A 25,633-nucleotide genomic window follows, 5' to 3' on the forward strand; every position below is an offset into this window, starting at 1 on the left:
TCCCGCGACGGAGACAGAGCGACGGGAGCAGTGGGAGGAATCGGCCTGGGAGAGCTGAACGCCTGCAGCGTCTCGTTTTGCAGTGCAGGCGGGCATGTGTCGGGCCCGAAATGGCATACGATCATGTGTGGTCTAGCCCTTAATGGTAATGGTAATGCAGCGTGGGCCAGCCCGCAATGCAGCCAGGGTGCGCGGCATTGCCTACCCCGCGATCCACAGGCGCTCAGGACGCCCGCCGGGTAGGCAGTCCCGTAACACTCCCGCGTCCTGCAGTGTTGCCGGCTCGGCAGGCGGTCCAGGGCGAAGACACGTCGAAAAAAACTGTCCGGTTTGGGAATTTCCAAATAAAAGGCGCACGTGCCTTGCGGCTGGGCGGCTGGGCGTGCTCTGGTGCACTGTGCGACGCCGCGACGCCGGGCCGGCTGGGTGAATGACTCGGTGACACGGCGTATCGGTGTGCCTGCCGCGGCCCGCCGCCCCGCCGCCCGGGCGAAGGTGGAGTCTCGGCACACAGCGACGCCAAAAATAGCGATGCGCTGGATTTTATGGCCCCAAATAAAAAAAAAATCCTTTCTTTGGGTTTACTGCAAAATTAGCAGAGAGATGTGCCCCCAGTTTCCGTTTTTTGAAAGTCATGTATCGCAAGTACCTTGGCTTGGGAGTGAGGAACGAAACAAAGGAGCGAACCAAAACCAGGCTTCAATTTATACTAAAATGTTTATTATTTACAACAACATCACAGCAGCATCACAACAAAAGACGCGCCTTGGCGCGCTCCGCACTCACGGTGCTCTCTCCCGCCCAATCTTACTCAATAAAGTTGTACGCCTCGACAGAACTAAACTATCATATTTAAAGGGCTAAAATAAATACAACGCGTCAAGAAGTCTGCCACGACGGGATGCTCGGAACAACAACGACATCATCGTGAACAAAAATGAAGCATCGCTAAAATTGATGGCACATGGTGGGTGTCGTCATGTAGCCACGCCGGCCGCGCGCCCAGGTCGGCGCCATCACAATCTTGCATTCAGGTACAATTAACTACAGTGTCGATCGCAGGCGGAGCGACAATAAATTAGAGTATGTAGTATGTACAATAGGCTCCGGCCAGACGTGGCGGACGGCCAAGTCCTTGCCGTTTGACTGGTCGCTAAAGGCCGTCCGGGCCTCCGCCTGCCGCCCTCCGAACGAGGTCCGTCCCGTCGGTGGGCCTGGGGCCCGGTCGCGTCTGGGGCGCCGGGCTGGGGCTGGCCCGGCCAGGGGCGGTCCGCCCCTGCCCGCTGGCCCCGGAGTCTGGTCGCCCGCTCGTCGGCGAGACGGCGAGACGCCCCCGCTACACGGGGCACCGCTGCTTGGCCTGGGGGCCCCCGGCGGCCCCGGCGGTCAGCTGGCCCGTATTGGTGCCGCCCGGGGGCCGCGGGCCTGGCCGCTCCTTGTCCTGGACCCCAGGGCCAGGGCGGGGGCCCCCCCCGGCCCTTTTGTCCGAGGAGTGGTCCGAGTCCTCCACGTCGCCGAGGACGCCCTGGTCCTCCCTCTGGTCGAGCCTGCGGAACGGAGGGGCGAGGGTTAGGGGGACAGCGAGGGACAGGGAGCTACCAGGAACCACGTCGGGGGTCGCGGCGTGGATAACGACGGCCTTCACTGCGGCGCCAGATAGCGGCAAATGAACTCTGCCCGCAGTCGCGGGTTCAACACCCCCTCCCCCTGCGGTTTCCCGCCTTCATTGTTTTGGCCACTCACATGTCTCGGCTGCCGAGGCCGGCGATGTTCAGGCTGCACTCCGACAGGTGCGCCCTGAACTGCTGGCAGGCCGCGATGCGCGCCATCTTGGGGCTGTTGCTGCGCAGCCAGGACGTCAGCGGGAAGCGGTCCCGGTCGCTGACGAACTGCTGCAGGTCCGGGTGCCGGCCCAGCGGGCCCTGGTGCAGGCCCTCGGCCTGCTCCTCCTCGGGCGTGTTGGGCGGCGTGGGCGGCCGCTGCTCGAACACCATGAGCACGTACAGGCGCGGCTGCTGGGCGTCGGGCACGCGGGGCGGCTCGAAGTCTGCAACAGGGAGGACGCCGACGGTCAGGACGGCCTGCAGGCGGCGGTGCACCGCGGAGGCGGGGCGGCCGGCGCAAATCGTTAACTGTCCCTGTCTCTCTCGCACCCCGTCGGAACGCCCCGCGAGTGCGAGAGAGACGGAGCGACCAAGCCGCTGTTCGGAATGGAGCTACTGCGGTCGGTCAGGTCGCAGAGTGCACGCCCTCCACACCAGGAAGACACGCAAGGGCAGGCTGCGGGGCGGCGGTCAGCACCCACACTCGCACACACGCTCACACTCACACACACACACACACACGCTGCTGGATTACGCCGCGCCGGTGGCCGGGTCATGACGGCTGCCTTCGGGGCGAGTGGGTTATTTGTCCGGCAGACGGAAATGCATGGCCGGCGGACAGACAGACATCCGGAGTAGTACGTGTGTGTCTGTGCGTCTGTGTGTTGCCGAGGGACGGGGTCGCGGCACGGCCGGGGCACGGCCGGGGCACACGCAGAGGGGGCTTAAATGCAATTCATGTCGCAAACACCACGCACTTCCGAGACACCAAGGGCGCATCGGGCCAACGGGCGTGCCTGTGTGCGTGAGAGAGTGTGTCTGTGTGAGCGCGCGCGCCAACGCCCCCCTCCACTCGCTGAGCTGCGACCACTCTGCGGCGGATTACTTTTGAATCAGGCGACGCGAGATTAAGCCAGGCTGAGGCGGGGCGCGGCGGGGCGCGGCGGGGCGGGGGGTCGCGAGTAATCCTATGCACGCTCCGGCCAGGGCAGACCAGGGTGGCGGCCGCCGCGTGGCCGCGTGCGTTGGCACTGCCACCAGGCTGATTCCGGATAGTGTTTTCGTCGCTCTAGTGTCACGCTCGCACTCATGGGACGTGCCGCGAGGGGTGCGAGAGAGACAGGGCCACGAAGCGCCGCTCGGAGTGAGCCTGCGTCAGGCGGAGCGGTAAACTCCGTAAGGAAACGAGAAGGTGGCGCGTGGTCGCGGCGAGCGCCGCCAGTGTACCGCCAGTGCACCGCCAGTGCACCGCCAGCGCCGCGGAGCGACAGAGAGAGAGAGAGAGAGAGAGAGAGAGAGAGAGAGAGAGGGAGAGAGAGCACCCCGTCCAGTCCCATCCGCCTGCCGTATGTCATTCCCCGCGGAAACCTCCCGTGACACTCTGTCTCTCTTTCTCAGCCGCTCCCCTGCGGTCCCCTGCGGTGATTGATATTATTCCCGAGTCCCAGTACGACACGACGAATGCAGGCGCGTGTTTTCGGTGCGCCGCGCGCGCACTTCCTGTTGCCGGCCGCGCTGCGTCGCCACGTCGCGCCGTCGGCGTTCTCGTTTTGGGGCAGGGACGCTGGGCCGGCCGGCCGGGACTTGGCCGGGACTGCATTAGGTCATCTGCCGAGCCTCGCCTTGCCTTTTTGCCTCGCTTGCTTCTTGGCGACGTCAAGCGGAAGCACCCCGTCCGACTGGGCCGACTCGGCCACGCCACTGTCGGGTCGGGCGGGGCCCGGCGGCCCGGTGGCACGCCGTCGGCACACGGCCCGCTGGACGTGTTCCTCCCGCCGATGGTCATAAAGACGGAGAGATACAGTGCAGCACTGCGAAAGGGCTGACAGGGCGGCCTTGCTGGTGTGGTGGACGACGACGACGTGCTCCAGGACCCCGCCAGCAACCGCCAGGGCGACGAACCGCGAGCCGCCAACAGCAAACTCAGCAGACTCTGATTCCGAGAGTCTGTCTCTCTCGCACCTGTACGGGACGCCCCATGAGTGCAAGTAAGACAGAGCGACGAAAACGACTCTCGGAACCAGACCGCTGGATGAAAGGGGCAATGAAATCGCGGATCGCGGCACGCTTTGAAAGCGAATGAGAGCCGCCGCGCTCTGACCTCCGCGAGGTCGCCGCCGAGACTGACTTTTTAGTTTTTATCGGCGCGCCAGGTTCCCTCAAAGTTGTATATAGTACCTGAAGAAGTGCGTCGCGGCGGCCGGCGCTCGGCAAAAGGAACGCGGCGACGACGACGAGGATGAGCCAGACCGACCGGGCGCTGGTCCACGTCAACAAGAACCACAAGAGGTACGTGGACGGCGCCGTGACGTCAGGCAACAACAACAACTTCGAATGGAGGATGGGAAACCCGCGGGGCGGTGCTGCTGGCACGGTGCTGGACGCGGCGGGGCGGGGCGCGGCGGGGCGGGGCGGGGCGCGGCGGGGCGCGGCGCGGCGGCCCCCCTGCGCAGCCTGGATGGACCACCGAAGTGCGTGCGGGCACGGCGTGGCACGGCGCGGCACGGCAAGGCTTCCGGGAACTGACCTGCGCGCACATCGCCCCGATCGCAGATCGCGGAGACTACACTATATACCGCGGGTTACTATGCTGCTGCTGCTTTTGTTTGGCCCCGTGTTTACCGACGGCCCGGCCGAGATCTGGATTGAGGCGGGAGGCGGAGTCCCCCGAGACGATGGCGGTCTGTTTGGCCGACACGCCACACTGTTTTCACCCAAACAAAGCGAGACTGGTCCCGGCCAAGTGGAAAATATCGAGTGTTTTCGTACGTCTGGTTACGACTAGTTAAGACTTCGCTGTAAGTCTGACACGCTGCGCAGAAAAAGTGTTGACTGCTTTTGATTTGGCAGAGGTTGCCGGTCCATGTAAACACTCTGTTTGTACCGGAGTGGTCATTCACATACACACACTCACTCACACACAGACCAAGCACACACACACACAGCCGTGCACCTACTCACCAGCTAGTACGATTCCACGGCTCAAGTCACCCGATGCGAAATGCTGGCCCTGTAACACACAACACAGACGAGGTTAGATTAATGGGTGCTCTAGTTGATGTATGCCGGAGGTTCCCCGCCGTCCACACACCCCTTTTCTTTCCGGCTCTTGCCCCCTGCAAGGACCCCGGGGGAGCGCCGCGTACACTGCTAATCCACCTCCGACGCGGATTAACAGTGGATTAGCCGGCACGCCGCCACGCAGTCGAGGTGAGGTTAATCCGCGCGGCGCCCTGGATTGCGTCGGCCGTCCGCCCCGCGTCGTGCGTTTCGTCGCTTCATTATCTCTGCAGACTGATTCCGAGAGTCGTTTTCGTCGCTCCGTCTCTCTCGCACTCATGGGGCTCCCCGTCTAGGTGCGAGAGAGACAGAGCGACGAAAACGACTCTCATAATCAGTCTACAGCCCGCGAAATTATCTCTTTCCGCAAATCCGCCGCGCATCAGGCATTAGGTGTGCTAATCGTCTGGCCGGGGTTGGAGTGGCGTGGAGTGGCGTGGAGTGGAGGGTTTGAGGGGCGCCGCAGATTTGCCCAAGGATTAGCGGGGTCGCGTTCCGTCAGGCCGTCAGCTCGCTCGTTCCGAACGGTGCTCTCCTCGTCGCTCCGTCTCTCTCGCACTCCTGCAGCGCCCCGCAAGGGCGCGAGAGAGACGGAGCGAGCAAGCTGCAGGGGGCCCAGCCCCCAGCCCCGCCCCGCCGCGGGCGTGCCTGGCGAACCGACTAGCGGTGCCGGCCGGGTCGCCGAGTCCGTGCTCTAGTTCCAGATGATGAATGGCTCGGGGAAAATCACCACCGCGGGCCGCGAGCACCGGCATGGTGAGTCACCTCAGGGGTCACCACGGACCGCAAAGCGTTCACCGGGTCCTCTGGGTGTAATCACCATGGGTCCCACGGACAGCCCGCCATGGAGTTAGCCCACCATGGAGCGTGGTGCCTGGCCAGGACTTGGTCGCGTGTACACACACTCACACACACAACCACAGGCCGTCATTTCGCGCATCACGCCAATCACGCGCTGTCCGGGATAATCTGGCCGTGAGTGGCCGAAGCCGAATCGCGGCGGTGACGGCGATGGCGGCGCCCTGTCCTCGGCGTGTCCTTGCCTCGCCGGTCCGCCGGTAGAGTCCGCGGGGTGCCGGCAGGCCGGTAGGGTCCGCGGGGTCGTCCTTGGCGCGCAGCGCGGAGCGCGCGACGGCTCGGCGGTAGAGTCCCGGTCACGATCCATTCCGGTCCCGACCGTCCCGACGCCCTGCCGGCCTGCCGCCTGCCGGCCTGGAGGCGTGAGGATCAGGCCGACTCGACGGCGACATGAGGAAACGCGGCACACTGGCACGGCGCCACGCCTCATGTCTCGTAGCGGCCGAATAGTGGAGCCGCCCGTCAAACAAGATAGCACCGCGATGGCGTCGCGCCCAAGGCACCGAGCAAGGACCGCGTTTTGCTACAAAGGATGTCGAGGGCGCGAGCGCGGGGCGGAGGCAATAGACAGGCTCGGATTATGTTTTTACCCTTCATGACCAACTTTGTGAGGCTACCGCTCCCAAACTAGTTGCGGTCAATAGCCTTCCCGATACAGGGCATGAAAGACTAGGGTCTTAAGAATACTAGGGCGTCGAGGGAAGCCTTTTACGGCTACTAGATTGGACACAATGGCCGCCCAAAGTCAGCAAAATCAGCAAATTTCCGAGATTCGACCACTTTTTGACCAACTTAGTCGGAAAGTCGTTGCGGTCAAAGCCAAAATCGTTGTGGTCAACGTCTTCCCGATACAGGGCATGAAAGAGTAGGGTCTTAAGAATACTATGACGTCGAGGGAGGCCTTTTACGGCGACTAGATTGGACACAGTGGCCATCCAAAGTGAGCAAAATCAGCAAATTTCCGAGATTCGACCACTTTTTGACCAACTTAGTCGGAAAATCGTTGCGGTCAAAGCCAAAATCGTTGTGGTCAACGTCTTCCCGATGCAGGGCATGAAAGAGTAGGGTCTTAAGAATACTATGACGTCGAGGGAGGCCTTTTACGGCGACTAGATTGGACACAGTGGCCATCCAAAGTCAGCAAAATCAGCAAATTTCCGAGATTCGACCACTTTTTGACCAACTTAGTCGGAAAATCGTTGCGGTCAAAGCCAAAATCGTTGTGGTCAACGTCTTCCGATGTAGGGCATGAAAGAGTAGGGTCTTAAGAATACTATGACGTCGAGGGAGGCCTTTTACGGCGACTAGATTGGACACAGTGGCCATCCAAAGTCAGCAAAATCAGCAAATTTCCGAGATTCGACCACTTTTTGACCAACTTAGTCGGAAAATCGTTGCGGTCAAAGCCAAAATCGTTGTGGTCAACGTCTTCCCGATGCAGGGCATGAAAGAGTAGGGTCTTAAGAATACTAGGGCGTTGAGGGAGGCCGTTGACCGCAATTAGATCGGACGCAGCGGCCGCCCAAAATCAGCGAAAACGGCTACTTTCGTCCTATATATACTAGGACTCTTTGACCGACCAACTTTGTGACGTTACTGGTCCCAAACCCCAAAGGCCCCGGCAGATTTTTCTGCCTGGCTGCCCTGGCCAGTCCGAGCCTGGAAATAGACTGATTCAGAGAGCCCTTTTCGTCGCTCTGTCTCTCCCGCACCTACAAGACGCCCCATGTGTGCGAGAGAGACAGAGCGACGAAAACGGCTCGCTGAATGAGTCGCTGCAGTCGGGCAGGGCGGCGAGGCCGACAAAACGATATCGACGCGCCGCTTGTGGCCGCCAGGGCCGAGGACTACAACGAGTACACGAGAAAGCTCTCCGGCCGGCTGTAATTAACCGACTTTTATTTCTTAATTTTGCCGCCCGACGCACCGATCGATCATGCAGGAAACACTCACACACGCGCGCGCGCTTTTGTTGCCAATTTGTTGTTTAAGTGCCTCGGTCGTTCCAGCGCGTTCCAGCAGGTGCCGGCCGCCGCACAGTGGGCCAGAAGACCGGTGGAGGCGTGGAGGGTGGAGCTCAAAACGCGTCTGGAGTCCGCGTCCGCCTCCACCGGCCTTCCGGCCCACTGTGCGCCGCCGGGCCGCCGGGCCGCAAACCGGCCGGACTGTCCGTCTGACAGATGAGGAACGTCATTGGACTTTCGGTGACACGTGTTTTGGCTGCGGCCCGTCCTCGCGTCGTCGCGCCGTCGCGCCGCGCAGACAGGCCGTCTCCGCGAGCAGCAGGGGCGAGGCGGCGGCAGGCGGGGTATTGGCTGCAGGTCCAGGATGGCCCGTCCGCACCACGCCGTGTGCGTGTGTGTGCATGTGTGTGCGTGTGTGTGTGTGGGTGGGGGGGGGGGGCGCGTCCGATTCGAACGTTTCCTGGTTGCCATTGTAACGTCGCGCCGCGTGTCCTTTGCTTCCCCTGCCGCGGCACTGCCATGGCCCTGCTGCCCCTCCCCCTGCCCTTGCGCGCCGAGAAGGGCACCGTACTGCACCGCACTGCACCGCACTGCACCGCACGCGGCCTGCAGACTGATTCCGAGAGCCGTTTTCGTCGCTCCGTCTCTCCCGCACTCATGGGGCGTCCACTGTGGGTGCGAGAGAGACAGAGCGACGAAAACGACGACTCTCGGAATCAGTCTGGCCGTAGGACAAAAAGGCGTGCCGAGTCGTCGTCGCGTCGCGCCTCGAGTGCTTCGCTTCCTTTTTGCAAAAGGACGCCCGGCCGGATGCGCAAACATGGGCACCGGCTGAGCGAGAGAGATGACGCGGCCCGACGCGGCCTGCACTCCACACGCGCTAAGTTACGCGGGGCGATAACGTGTCATTTCGGTCCTCGGCTCGGTCCTCCGTGGACCTGGCGGCCGGAAGTCGCTCGCGCCAGTGAATCCGCGAGCCACATCATGCTGCGGCACTGCCCAAAAAAAACGGGCGCGCTGTTTTGGCTTCGATTTTCGCTAAAAACGTGCATTTGTTGTTTGGCTGCCGAACCACAGCCACCGCGACACTCGAGACCGGCCGCCGCCGACCGCAGCGCGCCAACCAACGCCGCCATCCGCGACCCGCGCTGCCGGCGCGCCCGTGGCGCACCCGTGCGTGGACGGACTGGGAAACGTGAACGGAAAAAGGACGCCCCGTTTCCGGATTACTCGGCGACAGCTCGCCGTTTTTTGGACCCCCCCACCACCACCACCCGGCCCCTTTCCAGCGCCCTTCTCCCTTCCCTTTGGCTGCCGGTGACCCCCCCCCCCCCCGGGCGTTCGCGGCGACTCACGGCGCGCGAACTCGTTCTGGTGTTCTGGTAGGAGGGGCCGGGCCAAAGCGGCCACAGCCAAACCGTTTGGGACATTGACCGCAGGCGGCTTCATCTCTGGAGCAGGCAGGCACGGCAGCCGGCCCGGGCGTGGTTTGGCAAGGCGCAGCAAGGCGAGGCAGCCCTGGCGCTCGCCGTCCGCCTCACCGGAGCGCTGCGGAGCGCCCCGCACGCCCAGCAGCAAGCCTCGGACAGGCACTTCCTCACCTGCTCGAGACGCGAGCCGAATGGCCAATAAACGCTGCGGGCCGCGGCAGACCGATTCCGAGAGTCGTTTTCGTCGCTCTGTCTCTCGCGCACCTATCCGGGACGCCCCGTGAGTGCGAGAGAGACAGAGCGACGAAAGCGACCCTCGGAAGCGGTCTGCAGTTAAAGCGGCGTGCCGAGTGGCTGCACGTCGGTAGCGCCGCCCCGAGACGACCACTCCGATTTAGGGGGCCATTGTGCTGCCGCCCAGTGGGACTTCCCCGACCGAAAGCGGGCGAGGGGCGGCGGGGATTCGAACCCGGGACGGACGCGGCACTACCCGCAGTCGCGGTTACGTATCGTATCGTGTGCCATCGTGGAGGCCTTCGCCGCGGAGGAAGCCCCCCGCCCCCGCCGCCGCACTGAGTCATCGTGCCGCAGGTCATGTCATGTCGAAAAGGCCGCAGTTCGAACCTCTTTTTTTCGTCGAGCACGGGCACGTCACGTGGACGGTGGCCTTCGTGATGTTGTTGGCGGAGTGCAGCACGGCAGCACGGCATCCGCGGCTTTGCAAGCCCAGGCGCATCGCGGCGTGGCAGCAGCCATAGCATGCCTCCCTTCCCCAATCAGCGAAACTGCAGACTGAGAGTCGTTCTCGTCGCTGTGTCCCTCTCGCACTCACGGGGCGGCCCGTGGAGGCGCAAGAGAGACACAGTAACGACTCTAGGAATGAGTCTGCCGTCCGAACGGCGTGGCGGTGGCCGCGGTATGGCGATACTCACGGGGATGTCTGTGATGAGCCAATGCAGGCGGTGGTGGGGGGCGCTGCCCTCGTCCTTGTGGTAGTCCAGGAGCAGCAGCGTGTAGTGCATCCCCTGCGAAGGAAAACAACGGCGACGTCAGACCACCACAAAACAAAAACAACAACAAATGGAGCGCGAAACACTTTCCGCGCCGCGCCTCTTTAGATCGCGATAAAGGTTGTGCCCACCTGCAGACTGATTCCGAGCGTCGTTTTCGTCGCTCTGTCTCTCTCGCACCTGCACGGGACGCGCCACGAGTGCGAGAGAGAGACAGAGCGACGAAAACGACTCCCGGTTTGAGGCTGCTGCCGGCCCATCCCGCCCCGACGCGCGGCCGGTGCGTTTGGCCTTCGCGCCAAAACAAAAGGAGGACAGAGCGCGCAGCCCGGCGTAGCCACGCATCGTGCGCGCAGCGCCGCGGACCACGCCTGCGCGGCCTGCGCCCAAACACCTTCCCGGCGACCACGCCTCGCCGCCGTACGCCGAGCGCGGTGCGAGCGCGGTGCGAGCGCGGTGCGAGCGGCATACGGAACGCATTTGACTCTCGTCGCTCGTTTTGTCGTTTTGGCCGGCGCACGCTGCCGCTGCCCCCATCACGAACGTTGTAGAGACTGACAGGTTGTATATATCCACGCGCGCTGCCGCCTCCACCGCAGCCGAAACCCCTTAACCTGCCTCAACAACAAAAGTCACCTAGAATATAAACACTGAAAAAAAAACATGACGGTCGTGTTCTTTTTTCTCGGTGTTAATTTGTTTTTCCCCGGCGGGATGGCGAAAAAAACTGCACTCGTCGGTCCGCCGCGTCAGGGAAAATTTACGAAAAGTAGTGCAAATTTTGTCGCCAAAGGTCGCGCGCGATAGCGACCGCGTGGAGGCCGCCGGGCGAGTCGGCAATCCGCCGTGAAATTGGGAGTCCGGAAGGTCGTCGCGTCAGTGACATTCCATTTTTACTGACGTGTTCCTCTCTCTCTCTCTCTCTCTCTCTCTCTCTCTCTCTCTCTCTCTCTCTCTCTCTCCTCTCTCTCTCTCTCTCTCTCTCTCTCTCTCTCTCTCTCTCTCTTCCAGCATTGTTGTCTGTCGCCCCTTATCAAATCGCGGGTAAAACTAATCTGGATTGACAAGTCGGGAGTCCTTCCTGCTTCTTTTGTTTTTGCGTGCCTCTCGGAGAGAGAGAGAGAGAGAGAGAGAGAGAGAGAGAGAGAGAGAGAGAGAGAGAGATAAGCGCGCGCCTCACCCACGCCGCCATGCGTGCGTGCGCTTGGTACCCACGCCGCGTGCGCTGCAGCAGTAGCTCTATTCCGAACAGAGCGCTCTCTCTCTCTCTCTCTCTTACGCCTTCGGAACGCCCCCGTGTGAGTGCGAGAGAGACAGAGCGACGAGGGCGCGGTTCGGAACGAGCCCGCTGCGTGCAGCACCTCTCGGCTGCATCGTCCTGCCAGGCCTATCAATGTGTCTTAATCCGCCCCGCCTCTCTCGCTGTCTCTCTCTTTCTCGCAGAGCGACGCAGAGCGACGCGGAGGGAAAGCAAACAAAGACTGGCTCGCACCGCAATCTGTTCCGTGAGTTATGCCACCGGGAAAGAAGTGACCCGACGCGACTCCCTGCGATTGGAGGTCCTCTGCGTGCACGCCCAACGCCAGCAACGCCCTGCAGACTGATTCCGAGAGTCGTTTTCGTCGCTCTGTCTCTCTCGCACTCATGGGGCACCCCGCATGGGTGCGAGAGAGACAGAGCGACGAAAACGACTCTCGGAATCAATGTGCATCGAGTCGTCCGGGACGACCGGCTTCCCCGTCGGGCAGCCTGAGGGGGAGAACGCCTGCCGGGTAGGCAGTCCCGTTGCGCACCTCTGTCCGCGGGACTGCATAGCAGCAGGGGTTCAACACGCCACACTCTGCATCTCTCTGCTTCTCTCTTTTTCACGCATTCTCATCGATTTGGTCCACGCTCCTCGGCGGCGGCGAGCACGCCGTTCAAAAGGGGCGGGCTTTTCGGCGCGAGCGCGTCACGCCGCGGAAGCGCCGCGCATGTTGCTTGAGCGCTTGTCGCGTCGACGGGTTGTGAAAACGTTCGTCAACTGCAGAGTGATTCCGAGCGTCCTTTTCGTCGCTCTGTCTCTCTCGCACTCACGGGGCGTCCCGCAGAGGAGAGAGAGAGACAGAGCGACGACTCGGCTGGACGACGGCGTCCAGGACGATGAGGCGGCGCCAGGCCGGCACGTGCCGCATTCCTCGCGAGGCAGAAGCGCCGGCAGGATCGCTCCGTCTCCGTCGCACTCGTGGGCCTCCCCGTAGGCCCGTAGGGGTGCGAGAGAGACAGAGCGACGCGAAAGCACTGCTGGACCGCTTCGCGGGACAATGAAGGCAAAGCAGTCCGCTTCCCCGCTTCCGTCCTGTTTTCTGTCGGCCGCGGCGACGGACTGGGCGTTTGTTATTTTCCCACGCGCCGCCCGCTCCTCTTCGAGTGTTTTGTTTGCGGAAAAATGTCGCACTTGGACTTGCGCGCCGCGCGTGCGGACAAACGATGACTATGCGAAGCGCGGATCGCGTGGGTAAGAAGGATAACGTCTAGGAGGGAGAGAGGGGAGTTTTTGTTGTCCTCCAGTCATTGTTGTATCAGAGAGCGCTTGCAGGCTCTGGGACGCTAGGATCCGTCGCCACTCTATCGTGGTGGAAATGCCATCGCGCAGGTGCGGCCACATGAGATACTGCCCTGTCGAAACGATAGCAAACAGACGTCACTCCCGTCCTCCAATTGTTCTTCGAGTTGAAATCCCTCCGTTTTTGAAACAAAAGTCAGTGCGTTTAATTGCACGTCCGGGGAAAGTCCAAATCGAATGAATGATGTAAAAGTTTTTCATCGCGAGTGATGCAACGTCTGGATGCCGCGTGCTGAAAGCATGCAACGAGCCTGTAAGTGCTTTATCGCACAAGCCGAGCCATTCCCGACAGGCAGAGGGCCTCTGTCTCCCTCGCACCCCTGCGGGCCCTGCGCGCCGCCCCGCGAGTGCGACAGAGACAGAGCGACGAAACGACTCGGGTCTGGCATCACGCATTTCAATTTCCCCGATAGCGCGCCGCGCCCGACCAAGTCGGACGGAGTCGGACGAAGTTCACCGATTCGCTATTTCACGCCGCCAGAGAGGCAATTTCACACACGTTACGGCGAGACAAAATGCGGTGTGTACACGTATCAGCCCCGCCGCGATAAGTTCGCGTTGCCGTATCATCCTACAGCCGAAAAGGAACAAACACTCTCTCACACACTCTAGCGCCAGCGCACACAAACACGCACACATACACACAACCTGACGAGTGAGAATGAGTAGTAGTAGTTCTCTCGCGTTTCGTCGTTTTATTTTACACTTTGGCGCTCCTCCTTTCGCAGTGACGACACCGCGAGGCAGGCAAGGCACGGCGAGGCCTTCCCCGCCGACACGGCCGGCGCGGTGGTCGCGAAGTCGCGAGCGGTAAATAATGGAACAATACTTCGTCAATGAGCGCACACTCACGCGTGCACGCGAGCTCGCACACACACGCACGCGTTACACGCACACGCACGCACGCGGGCCGGCGTACATGTTCGTCGCTCGTGGAACTTTCCGACGCGGCGAGCCTCCACGGAACCAATCAGAAATTGGCCGTCTCCAGTGACTCGGGCTGACGGGAAGGAACGGTCCAGCCCACCTCAGGCCGGGCGTGGCGGCTCGGCGCGGCTGCAGACTCAATCCGAACGGCGCTTTCGTCGCTCTGTCTCTCTCTCTCACTCACGGGGCGTTCGGGACAGCGGCGAGAGAGGCAGCGACAGACGGAGACCCACATGCAGCCCGACTCGGCGTGTCTTTTGTCGGGCAACATCGCCGGAGGGCGGAGTCCCGGGTGGCGAGGCTCAGCGCCTTGGCCCCGACGCCCCGATCTGCGGCCCCGTCGAGGACGCCGTCGAGGACGCCGTCGAGGGTAGTTCGGGCCGGGCCACCCTGCGGGACCACCGGACGCGCCCCAGACTTGCCCGAAACAAGGCGAGCAACACGATAAGACGGTGTACACTAGTCGATGACACACACCGACACGAGGCACGCGGCACGCAACGCCTGCCACGCCACGGCGTGCCCCGCTCGCACCGCTTGCAACACCGGCCGCACCAGCGCCATCCAGACACTACACTACGACCAAGCCCAAGCCCGGGAGGGAACCTCGACCCCTCGATGTGCGGCACTGGAACCGGCTCCGACATAAGTGTCGCTCGCGGTTTGGCCCGCTGTTGCTGTCGCCAGCACGACGGGGGCCTTGGCGAGCACGCGTCGCGCGCGCCACGCGCCTAGCCTGCCGCCAGCGCTCTCTCGTCGCTCTGTCTCTCTCGCACTCCCACGAGACGGCCCGCTGGTGCGAGAGAGACAGAGCGACGAAAGCGCATTGTTCGGAATCAGCCCGCTACTCCAGCGCGGTGACCGCGGCCCCGCCTCCCGCGACACACCCACTACACTGCAGCCGCCGGTTCGGTTGGACGTTCGGACGCTAGACGCGGCGCATCTGCAAGTCAAAGCGACGCCGAGACAAGGCACCCCGCCTCACCCCGCCTCGCCACCCGCTGCCGTATTGCCGGCAGCGAATCATTTTCCTGGTCAATCGCGCCTTTACGACGAGAACGCCGCGCGGCAGCATGGCTGCATGGCGGCAGCGCAACGAGGCTATCACCGGCCGGCACTGCACCCAGAGATTACGGCCTGCAGGCCGCTCGTCACTCCGTCTCTCTCGCGCACCTACGGGACGCCCCACGAGTGCGAGAGAGACGGAACGGCGGAATCAGTCGCCAGAGAAAAGTTCTTTTGTCTTCAAGTGCATCAGTGCAGCGGTGGCGGCACGGTCTGGCATAGCGCACCGCGTTATCGAACGACCCGCGAAGAGGTTAAAAGCGGGTCGGCCAGTCGTCGGGAAAGTGGGCCGCGTGGGAACAACGAGCAAGGCGCTGGAGTCAACGGTCCGTCGCAGTCACAGTGGAGGAGTCAAAGGTCCGGGCGAGCGGACTATTATTCCACGCGCCGGCAGCACCGCTAATGCGCCGCGCGTGTCCTGATGCGTCGTCTCTCTCGCACCCACGCGGGACGCGCCCAGAGCGCGAGAGAGACGGAGCGACGACAGTGATGTGCGGAATCCAGAGCGTTAATTTGATTAGGAGCGCGGAGCGGGATTCTGGCAGGGCGGCGAGGACTGGGATGGCGAGGAGCCCGCCAGGACGGACCAGGACGGCGCCGAGGTCTTTGTCCCGGCGAACGCGACCGCCAGAGGGCGCCGCTGACGGGTCGACCCAAACACGAAGATGAGTCACTTGGGCGGCAGGGTGGGCAACCTGCCTCACCGGCACCGGGCAGGGCAGGCCGGCCCCTTCTCCCCGCTCCGCGTAATCCCAGCTGTGTCTGTCTCTCTCGCACCCCAGCGGAACGCCCCATGGGTGCGAGAGAGACAGGGCAACGCCACTGGCCCGGGGCTGCTGACGTCACCGTTGATCGGTCCATTTAGTTGTCCGTGCAAACAAGAAGAAGGGTGCCTGCCGCCCTGCCGTTCCCTGCAGAGTGCAGCGCCCTCGGCGCCCGGCGCCAAGGAGGAGACTGACTGTGGTTTTCCACTGCTCTGGAAGGGGGAGCAAAAATGCACGCTGACGTCCAAGAGTCCGCCGAAAATTCGGCTTAATTTGGGGACACTAGTGACACTGCCCTGCGGCACGTCATACAATATGGAACAAGAAACCGAGTTGAAGTTCGTGTCGTGAACTTCGAAGAGTCCTGGACTTCTCGTACAGCTTCACGTGCTGTCGAGGCCAAGCACCCCGATGGCAAAGATGCCGGGCAAAACGTGCTGGCAGAGATTGCCGGTGTGGGGCCGTGGCGTGGCGGTCAGTGCCGTGGTCGTGGTCAGTGCTGCACCGGCAGCTCATCCAAAGTCAAGGGCACTGCCGCACCATGGCCGCACTGGCGTGTTGCAGAGTAGAGCCCTGCGGAACCTGTCCGGGGCCGAGCCGCCAAGCCGGGGCCGCCGGCGCCGCCCACCCCAACACGGCAACACGCCGCCCGCCGCCACGCCGCCGTCCAGGCCGTCCGGCAGCTCCACCGGGCCTACCTTCTTGCCCCGAGTGAAGATGACGGCCGGCTGCTTCACGAAGGCGGTCTCGTCCACGACGGCCTCCTCGGAGCCGACCTCGGCGGACACGTCCCGGCCGTCCGCGGAGAACACGTTGAGGGTCTGCCGCTTGCCGACCTCCCCGAGCGCGGGGGCGCGCGTCTTGGGGGGCTTGTTGAGGGCCTTCAGGTCCTTCAGGGAGCGCCGGTTCGTGTTCTCCGGCGGGGTGGTGGACACGATGGGGGTGGGGCCGGGCCGCCGGTCCTTGAGGGGCAGGGTGGACTCGAGGTGCATCTTGGTGGCGGTGTGGATGTGTTGAGGCGGCGAGCGAGCGCCAATGCGAATCCTGGCTTGGGCCGAGTCGAGTCGCGGTGCGAGCGCCGTGCTGCCGTGCCGTCGGGATGGGAACTGAGACTGGGCACTGAGCCCCGGTCGAGCCGAGTCGAGATTAGAGTCCACGGTTGGGGCGTTGCGGTGGGGCTTGCGGCGCGGCGGGGAGTGGCGGGGTGGGGCGGGGCGGGGAGCGCGCAAACCTCCGGCTGGCCATTCGCGGATTGGCGTGTGCTGGCCGTCGGCTGGCCGTCGGCTGGCCGTGCTTCACGTGCTTCGCGAGGCGGCCGGCCGGCCCCATGGTCCGCAGGCACGTCCTTGCCCTTGCCCTCCGCCGTTACGGGGGAAGCACACGTCAAAAGGGCACATTTCGGATTTACTCCATTCCGGCCTCGCGGGCGACCAGCCATAATCTCACCGTGTTGCACAACATTGTGCCCACTTGGTTCGCCTTTCGTTTGCGCCCGCCCATCTTTTCGCGAGTACTGAGTTCCTTCGCCCTCCAGGCACGGGATAACGCCAGGCCAGGGTGAACCACAGCACCGCGGCGGCCATGCAGCCCTCGTGCACCTTCACGACGCCCTCGAGCGCGGGGTCCCGCCGATCACGTAATTTTCCCATCGGCAACCAGAGACTCAGATCAGCACTGTGCAGGTTGCGAGCTGGTGCCACTGGAATTTGAAACCCGCAAAGTTTCCCGCTTCTAGTTGCCTCCCTTCAGGACGGCAACATGGTCAACAGGTGGGTTTGAATCGATGGACACCCGCGATACAAAATCGCATTGAGACGGATATTTAATGGTGAGGTGGGTTCTGTCCGGGTTTTCTTGTTAGGCTACAACCTATGAAAGGGACGCCTCGGTTACTGTACGCCACGACACGGCGTGGGGTTGGCTATGCTTAACTGTTAATAAGGGGAAAATGATTATTCACCCTCCCGGGCTGAAAAGCGTCTGCTAGCTGTTGTCGGTTGTCACAGATCACAACTGATCAGGTAAACAGAGTGAATACTGCCAAATAGAATGTTATGCCAACTTTTATCGTCATTGCTGTCGGTGCAGTGTTTCCTCTCACAATGTGCGAAATATTTTATTGTCGAGGAATGCCTTGGTAGATTGAGTGTCTCTCATTCCTGTCGAGCGTGTGAGCATTTGACAGACATGTCGGCGTTTTGTGTTTTGTTTGGTTACATTGTTTGAATCGAACTCACCTTTTCGGCGCACATTTGTATGAATTTCGTGTTGCAGAGCAATGGCAACTACAGATAAAGAACTCACCCCAGCTGATGTCACACTGGAAGTTGATGGCACCTTGTTTAGTTGTGTGAGAAGTGCATTAGCCATTGAAAGTCCATATTTTGAAGCTATGTTCAGTAACAATTTTGCTGAAAGGAACAAAACTGTTATTGAAATCCAGGTGAGATATGTTCACATATTACAGGATTCTTATTTACCAAACCATATGGTGTGTATAATAATTCCAATGTTTTTTTGCTCTCCAACAAAATTCAGGGATTGGATGCAGCAACCATGAAATTCATTTTACAATGGCTTGATGATTCTACAGCAATTTTCAAACTTCAGTGTGTAGAAGTTTTAGCTGTTTTGCAAGCTGCAGCGATGCTGCAATTTCAAAGATTGCAGCAAATGTGTGAAGACGTCATGGTTCAGCGATGGTTGTCACCCGAGAGCTGTCTGATGACAGCTGCCACTGCAGACCGTTTATCGCTGGCCAAATTGTATAACAAAGCTTCTGCCCTTGCACTTTGGCAATTTTGTGAAGTAAGCTTTGAGATTTTTTTGTCCTTTGAGTATAGCTTTAGTTCAGTTGTTACTTTTGAGATTATAAAATTAATTATACTTGTAATCATCATAGGTAAGGAATACTCAAGAATTTTTGGATCTCCCACTTTCTAGACTGGAACAGTACCTCAAACAAGATGCCTTATCTTTAGGATCAAGTGAAGATGAATTCCAAGTATTTGAAGCCATATGTTGGTTGGTACATGTTTATCAGAAATTACCATTTACTATTAACCAACATTTCCTTCATCCATAAATTATCTTTTGCTTTTTATCAGGTGGCTGGAGCATAAAATGGTAGAAAGGAAGTCAGATACTTTGAAGGCACTTTCCTGTGTCCGTATGAATTTCATTTCAGTTAGTGACATTCAAACTATGTTTAATTATGCTTGCATAGAAAATAGGGAAGATGCACAAGACTTGCTGAGGTGCATCCTTTGCATCAAAGAAGAAAGACAGTTTGCAATACTTCACCAAAGTCCTGAACAGGATGTAAGTGGTCAAACTCTCTTTCCAGAAAACATGATTTTCTCTTTCATAGGTGCGAACAGAGGTTTTAACTGTTGGATTGTTATTTTCAGATGGAACCATTTAAGAGTCTGGTGGGCGAAAAGACGATATCATGTAGTTCAAAAGCACCACCTGCAGTTGACTCCATTGACAAGGCTTCAATTAAACATAAACTTGAAGTACTGCCTGAAGCAGAACCAGTTAAAGTGTGCGTTATGGATACTGCTTCAGTTCAGATAGAATCAGAGGCAGAAAAATTAATAGAAGAGTTTAGTGAGGCTACTGTAAAAATGTCACGAGATATTCTTGCTCAGCCAAGCCGTCAAGTTGCTACTGTTCCATGTGTAATTGGACATTACAAGGTAGAAAATAATTCTGGGCCTGATGAGGAGAATAGTTCACCATCACATGATCATGCAAAGAAAAATAAAAAGGAAAAGGCAAGAAATATGCTGCCCTATGTCTTCTACTGGAATCCTAACAGAAGCGAAAAGCTTCTTCCATTGATGCCTTTAGATAAGCTTGATCAAGGACCGACAGAGCCAATAGGCTATGCTGTTTTAAGCAAAGGTTTGTTCTCATCATTGCTGGGTACTGTGCGATTGCAACTATGGTTTTTCGTTAAATATCATCTTACACTCCTCGTTTCAACTCAATCATTGCAGGTCAGGAACTATATGTTGTCGGTGGAGAATATTTAATAGGATATGGGGATTGGAATAGGTCTGTCTTAAAATATAACGCATGGAGTGAGTCCTGGACTTTTGAGACTAGGTAAAGTATTTTTTCCCTTTCTAATGAATTTATGGCATTAAAAAATTTTGAATCTTACATTAGATGTTCGTTATTAGTCTGGCTGTTCCTAGAAGACATCACTCTGTTGTCTGCATTGACGATGACATGTATGTCGTTGGTGGCAGTGGCAAGTTTAGAGTCATTCTGGATTCAGTGGACCGGTACAACTTCACTTCAAGTGAGTACCAGCATTATTTCTAAAAATATCAACACAATTTTGCAATATCCAATAAAGATTTCTGGACTGTCTTTAGTTGCTAAATAATTCTTTTCTTTTCTTCAGGAACATGGTACAAATGTGCCCCATTACCTAGTGCTTTATACTCAGCTGCAGCATGTGTCCACAATAATTTAGTGTATGTGATCTCTTGTCGTGTGTTTTGCTACAACCCGAAGACTGATAATTGGGTTACTCTTAATGATGTGCAACTTCCATCTGGCACCAGCTACAACACAGCTTTGACCCATGGAAACTTTATATATCTTACAGGTACAGTAATAGTATTTTTCCCTTTTCTAGTTATTTTTAAAACCTTAAAATTATACACATGAACTAAAATAAACCCCAATTTGACAGGCCTCTATTCTGAAGATCTGGTGCGCTTTGATCCAGAGAAGGATAAATGCGTAAAACTTGTTGGGCGTTTCCAGTATACAGCAGGAAATGTGTGCTTAGTGGGAGACAAAATTTACTCTTTCCCAGAACACAATGAGTGCCCTTGTGTAGAAGTGTATAACATTAGAAAGAATACATTTGAAGTTCTGTTTACTGGATCGCCAAGCAGTGCAAGGATATCTTTTAAGAAATTGGCAAGGCACTGTTTTCCTCTTGTGTTGTATGAAACCTTATGGCGTGGTCCCTAACTGAATCATTCCTTTTCAATTGAGGTGAAAGTTGATGTTTTTAATTTATTATTTTGTGACTTTAGAACTTTTCTATGATTATTCATGTGTTAAAAAATTAATTTTTCACTATATCCTTGCTGTATGAATATACTTGTATACATGCTGCCCAAGAGAGAAAATGAAGGGCACAATCGTGTCGACACAATTTTAATGTGATGGGCCCATGTCACTCCATGGGACAGAATGGATGTTTTCTGGCCAAATATGCTTATCAGTGGTATGAATACCACTGTTAAACTCTTCATTTACCTTACTTTTGTGCTCAAGCATTTTCTCCTTTCAATCAATGAGTGGGTAAGATTAAGAAATAAGATCTTAATGAGACAATAGAATTTTATTTGTATAATTCATTAAGATACTTCACTAATTTAGAACATAGCAACATACCGCAGAATCCCACCAGTGCGAAGTTCACGTAATCTCCCACAATGCCTCAATATTGTTATCATGTTCAGAGACATTTTGTCCAAAGAAAATCCATTAAAAGTTTTGAAGTCATTTCCAACACAGAAATACAAACCTAGTTCAGGAATAAGAGATTGAGTTACAAAGATCAAATATCAGGTCTAAATGCTATCTAAGATAAAGATTTTACCTTTTGTTTCTTTCAGTTCCTGTTTATTGAACTCATTCCATAAATCTGCATCGCGCTTCTTGAGTGTTGACTTCTTTTTCTTAAAAATAGTGTATTTTTGCAGCAGTACTTTGTTGAAAACTTCAATGAATGCGTTTAATTTTTCATAAGTTACTCGTCCTTTCATATACCTGGAAGGGGCAAAAATGGGAAATAATTACAAAATTTGAAATAATTTAGATATAGCTGTGGGATTGATACTTACTTTGGCACTTTCTCAAACTCATCCACAGTAAGAAATAGGATATCAGGGATCTTGATAGTTGATTTTTCCTTGATGGTAGTCTGACTTGGTTCCATCTGTGTCTCCTCGACAGGCAACTGATCAGTCTTTTCCACCTGCAATAGTAAAATGTTTTCGCATGCTGTCATTTTAGACACTATGTTGTGAGGGCTTAGGATCAATGGACTCTCATCTGACCTCAGAGTTTAACTGAGCTATATTGGATGGACAGTTGAACCGATCAGGAATGTTGTTGAGTATAAACTGCATTTTGTGCTTGAGACGTCGTAAATCATTTTGTTTGGCCTGAAAAACAACAACAAAAAAACAAGTAGCTATCAAAGCACTAGTAACGAATAATATAGAACGCATAGTAGAACTTACGCTAGAAGCTTCAAATTGCGGTTCCAAAGCTTTCCCGTATTTTTTCATTTCTTCGATACCCCTCCTGCAATTTGACAATGCTGAAATAGTAGCTGATTTCAGTTCATTTATTTCAGAGTCCCAACCTCTGAATAGACATGCAGCTTGTTCTAGAATTTGAATGCGTTCTGCCAAATTTAACAAAAAAGATGGCACTTCATCAAAAGACACCCAGTTGGCATCATCCTTGGTACTGTCCGCACTCATCATGACTGTTTCTTTATTCAAAGCAGCAAAATGAGTGAAAAACTTGCTCCACAACTCAGTAACCGACAGAGTGTTAAGTTTGAAAGTTGAAGTGTTCGTTCAATTGTTGATAGCAGACATCACTGGTATTCCGAAGGGGTCTCAAGGCTAGGATGAAAAATTTAAGGGTTATATTTTCCACTATTGTTAATTCATTTTACCAACTTAAGAAAGTGTAGTTTATAGGACGAAAAGGTTAATTGCATCTTCAAGCATCTTTTGAACCCAAATCGTTTTCAAAGTCTTTGTTCTTGTGCATGACATGACAAGCTGCAAAAGAATGCACTTGCTAAATTTCTCATATAATCTAGTCTCATATTGCGGTCCAAACCTAGAACAAGCGTCAATATTGATATGAATGGCTCATCCTCAACGCGTTTGGTTTTCTTCTTGTTTCGTTCAGTTTTCTTTCTGCTGTCAAAGGAGTGATTGTTGACAATTGTTCTTTCTGTGCGCTCCAAGACCAGCTCTACATTTTGCTCCTCCAAGTCTAAAATCAATCATTACGAGGACAATGCTGGACTTTTTCAGAAAGAAGATTGCATGGCTTGTGCTGCAGTACGAGCTTATTACCTGCTTGAACATGTTTGAACCTTGGGAACAAGCCTGTCTCAGTATCCTTTAATTGCCATGCACCACAATACTTGCTCACCCCTGCCAAATGCTGAGCCTTACTAATTGCTCCCACTTAAATTGATCATTATGAGTGATTTCCTTGTGCTTTTTCCTTAATGATCTTTTTACAGATGCAACTATGCTCCTCGTTGCCTCCCTAGTCTCTTATTCTTCATATGTCTACCTACCACATTATATGATGTCTCTATTGAACAGTATTTGGTCTGTTGTCTCGACAGGTGAAGAACGTTTAGAATACCGCTATGAATCAGGGTAAACTGCTGTTTTTCATTTCATCAAAGTTTCGCTGACTGCTATGAATCCTGATACTCTTGTTCTATCAATCGTCTATTTTATTTGTTGATTTTTTAAAACTTGTGGGTTGGTTTTTCTGGTATTTTGTTTATGTGTGGGTGGTGTGAGTCTTGTAAGTTCATGGGATGATATCTCAAATTGTTTAGTTGAAGCTTGAGACATGCTCGTCGTATTTAACTATCCAATGTATACGAGTAACAGCTCGGTTAAATTTGTCACATTCTTTTTTTTGTGTGTAGTTCTTGCTGTGCCATTGGTTTGAATTTGCGACTCCATTTTATTTTACCTAAGCCAACATTGAAACCCTCAGTTTACATTCACATAAAATTCGTAGTTCTTCCTATTTGTTTTGACTGTCACGCAAGGAAAGCTCTATCCAATGATAAGGATGTCATACTGGATAGTTTTGTTGATGCACATCACACTTAAAGGCTGTGGGTTTGTTTTGTGATTGATATTTTACATGTTGTTTATTTAGTAATTAGTAATAGATCATATGATGAAATAAATACCAACTACCATTTTCTCCTTTAGACATATTCCATTTGATTGTGCATTCCATTCTTGTGAAGATGGTCTCCATATTAAATATTATTTTTTATGCCTGTAGCTCAGTCTGAATTGCTAGCCAAAAGTCCATATCACGCTAGATTGTTATTAATAAATACTTAACTGTAAACTGAACCACTAAATTCTATTTTTTGACATGATCTCTAGGATAAATATGAAATCAGTTTCTCCTACATAATTTTCTTTCGGCTAAAAGTGATGGCTATTTTCATCACTCCAGATTTCAAGAGCCCATGAAAGTGAAAAGAAAAATTGTGAACAATGTGATTGTACCACACTTATTATTCCACGCACTGAATCTGTTTGTCACAAATCTGTTATTTCTAAGATGCCCAATAAAATGATCGCTCAAGAATGAATCTCTTCTTTAACTGTCAAAACTAATCCCTCAGAACGTGAGCATAGAAGCAGAAATGATTGCACGACCAAGAAATACGGTGCGCTGAATCGCGTCGTGACCGAGGCTGCTGGAGGCAAGGGGTATCGCTGCATGCCGCCTGGCCACGACTGGCCCGCCGAGCGCCACCGTCGGATGGGTTGCCAACCTAACGGCGCCTCGCAGGACGAGGCTCAGGTGCACCGCGCACCGCGGAACAACATGGACACGACAGGCCAGGCGAGGAATGACGATCCTCTGCCGAACCAGGCCCGTCCAAGTCACGCCAACTTTGCGATTCGGAATCAAACGCCGCGACAAAGACGAAACTAGACAAGCGACACTGAATTTGTTTCAAGGGCCAGATCCATTTTGGTCATTGTTCACCTTCTTTCTACTTAGATGTTGAGATACGCGTTTTCTGCTCCACGGGATCTCGAAGGCGCTCACTCAAAGCACGCCGAAAAATGAGAAGAGGCGACCACCTCCATTAGCATAGCGCGCACTGAAAACAACACGAGAAAACTTTCGGTCGGCGGCGCACAGCGGACAGCGGCACCGGAACAGTCTTCGGCTGTATATCTGTCAGACCTCCGTGAATGGGATGCAAAAGCTGCGCCGCCGCGCGCCGGCAACACAAAGGACGAAAGGACTCGACAGCCGACACGACTCGTCACTTGGTAGTCACTCAACGGCCAATTTCACAGTATAACGGCAGAAGCGCCCACCAAGCACGCCGCGGCCCAGATTTTCCTACATTGCGAAAATTGAATGAAAATTTAGAATCATCATTCGTGGTCGGCACGCAAGAGATTGGTACCTCAAACTCACGGGGGGAGGGGTGGGGAGAGTTGTGAGGTCCGGCGGTCCGGCCCCGTCCCTTTAGGCCCCTCTAGCTTTTCTGCGTATATACAGTAGCGCGAGTGCAGAAGCGCCCTCTTCCTCTGTTGACGGCTGACTACCCCCGTATCCGCTTAGCCCTTAGTGGATAGTGGATAGTGGACGTTTCAGGAGAGTCTGTTCCCGGTTATAAGGCGCTGGTTCAGTGCGACGTTGCCGCTCACCAATAACAATATCATCAGAACTTATTGCGTTCTTTCCTGAAGCTGCTCCCCAGCTGCAATTTCCTTGCATAGTGAGTTGAAATGGCTAAAACACGAATCACCATTTGTGGTGGGCGCAAGAGAGGAAGTAAATAAACAAAAGCAGGCTGGCAACGTCGCACCCTGAAATGTCCACTGTCCACTATCCACCATCGCCCAAGCGGATATAAGGTACGGATGACGCCCGCCGCCCGCGGAAGAGAGATGAATGCAAGTTGGCAATCGCGCCGCGCTTCCCGGCAAGTCCTCGCGCTTGTTTGCGATCAAAGCCACCGCGTTTTGCCTCAGTGCCACTGTGCTGTGATGTGTCTCCGAGTTTGGGGGACGAACCGACGCTTTCGAGATTGATTGAGAGAGGTGAGCGTCATTCCTGTGTCGCCTGACACCCGAATGCGAGCGAGCTTGAGCCGGCCTAACCTCCTCCGAGTTCAGCGCCGAGGGAAGATAACTGAGTTTGAGTGTGTGTTTCGAAATTAAAGCATACCTGGCGGTTAGCGGGAACGCTCGACGAAACGGGTCATGTTTACTGAACGAAGTTTTGCTGTCATTTCGATAGCAGCGTGCACTCGGCCGTTGTCGCCT

General features: G+C 55.7%; 4 protein-coding genes across 7 annotated transcripts; 2 read left to right on the forward strand and 2 right to left on the reverse strand.

Annotated features, from left to right (window-relative positions):
• Positions 1–1,336: 1,336 nt before the first annotated feature.
• On the reverse strand, positions 1,337–16,642 carry LOC117643984. Its single transcript, XM_034383171.1, has 5 exons — positions 16,205–16,642; positions 10,068–10,160; positions 4,785–4,833; positions 1,744–2,047; positions 1,337–1,547 (listed from the first exon to the last, which is right to left on the reverse strand). The coding sequence occupies exons 1-5, from the start codon at positions 16,496–16,498 to the stop codon at positions 1,337–1,339; spliced, it is 951 nt and encodes a 316-aa protein (XP_034239062.1). The 5' UTR covers positions 16,499–16,642.
• Positions 16,643–16,788: 146 nt separating this feature from the next.
• LOC117644075 (kelch-like protein 12) lies at positions 16,789–20,878 on the forward strand. 4 transcript variants are annotated; one of them, XM_034383262.1, is made up of 10 exons: positions 16,789–17,275; positions 17,781–17,949; positions 18,045–18,314; positions 18,409–18,530; positions 18,614–18,827; positions 18,917–19,415; positions 19,511–19,619; positions 19,697–19,818; positions 19,924–20,130; positions 20,218–20,878. In XM_034383262.1, exons 1-10 carry the CDS (start codon positions 17,265–17,267, stop codon positions 20,502–20,504), a joined length of 2,010 nt encoding a protein of 669 aa, XP_034239153.1. In that variant the 5' UTR covers positions 16,789–17,264; the 3' UTR covers positions 20,505–20,878. The 4 variants fall into 4 exon arrangements, with proteins under 4 accessions (XP_034239153.1, XP_034239154.1, XP_034239152.1 ...); XM_034383263.1 differs by lacking the exon at positions 16,789–17,275 and adding an exon at positions 17,389–17,527; XM_034383261.1 differs by lacking the exon at positions 16,789–17,275 and adding an exon at positions 17,511–17,610.
• LOC117644076 (spindle and kinetochore-associated protein 1-like) lies at positions 20,862–22,175 on the reverse strand. Its single transcript, XM_034383265.1, has 5 exons — positions 21,788–22,175; positions 21,602–21,709; positions 21,386–21,519; positions 21,142–21,311; positions 20,862–21,066 (listed from the first exon to the last, which is right to left on the reverse strand). The coding sequence occupies exons 1-5, from the start codon at positions 22,034–22,036 to the stop codon at positions 20,915–20,917; spliced, it is 813 nt and encodes a 270-aa protein (XP_034239156.1). The 5' UTR covers positions 22,037–22,175; the 3' UTR covers positions 20,862–20,914.
• A 155-nt stretch (positions 22,176–22,330) lies between these two features.
• LOC117644077 (serine palmitoyltransferase small subunit A) lies at positions 22,331–23,931 on the forward strand. Its single transcript, XM_034383266.1, has 2 exons — positions 22,331–22,686; positions 22,819–23,931. Exons 1-2 carry the CDS (start codon positions 22,587–22,589, stop codon positions 22,962–22,964), a joined length of 246 nt encoding a protein of 81 aa, XP_034239157.1. The 5' UTR covers positions 22,331–22,586; the 3' UTR covers positions 22,965–23,931.
• Positions 23,932–25,633: the final 1,702 nt, after the last annotated feature.

This window comes from Thrips palmi, unplaced genomic scaffold, assembly GCF_012932325.1.
Source record: "Thrips palmi isolate BJ-2018 unplaced genomic scaffold, TpBJ-2018v1 HiC_scaffold_17, whole genome shotgun sequence".
Classification (NCBI taxonomy): Eukaryota; Metazoa; Arthropoda; class Insecta; order Thysanoptera; family Thripidae; genus Thrips; species Thrips palmi.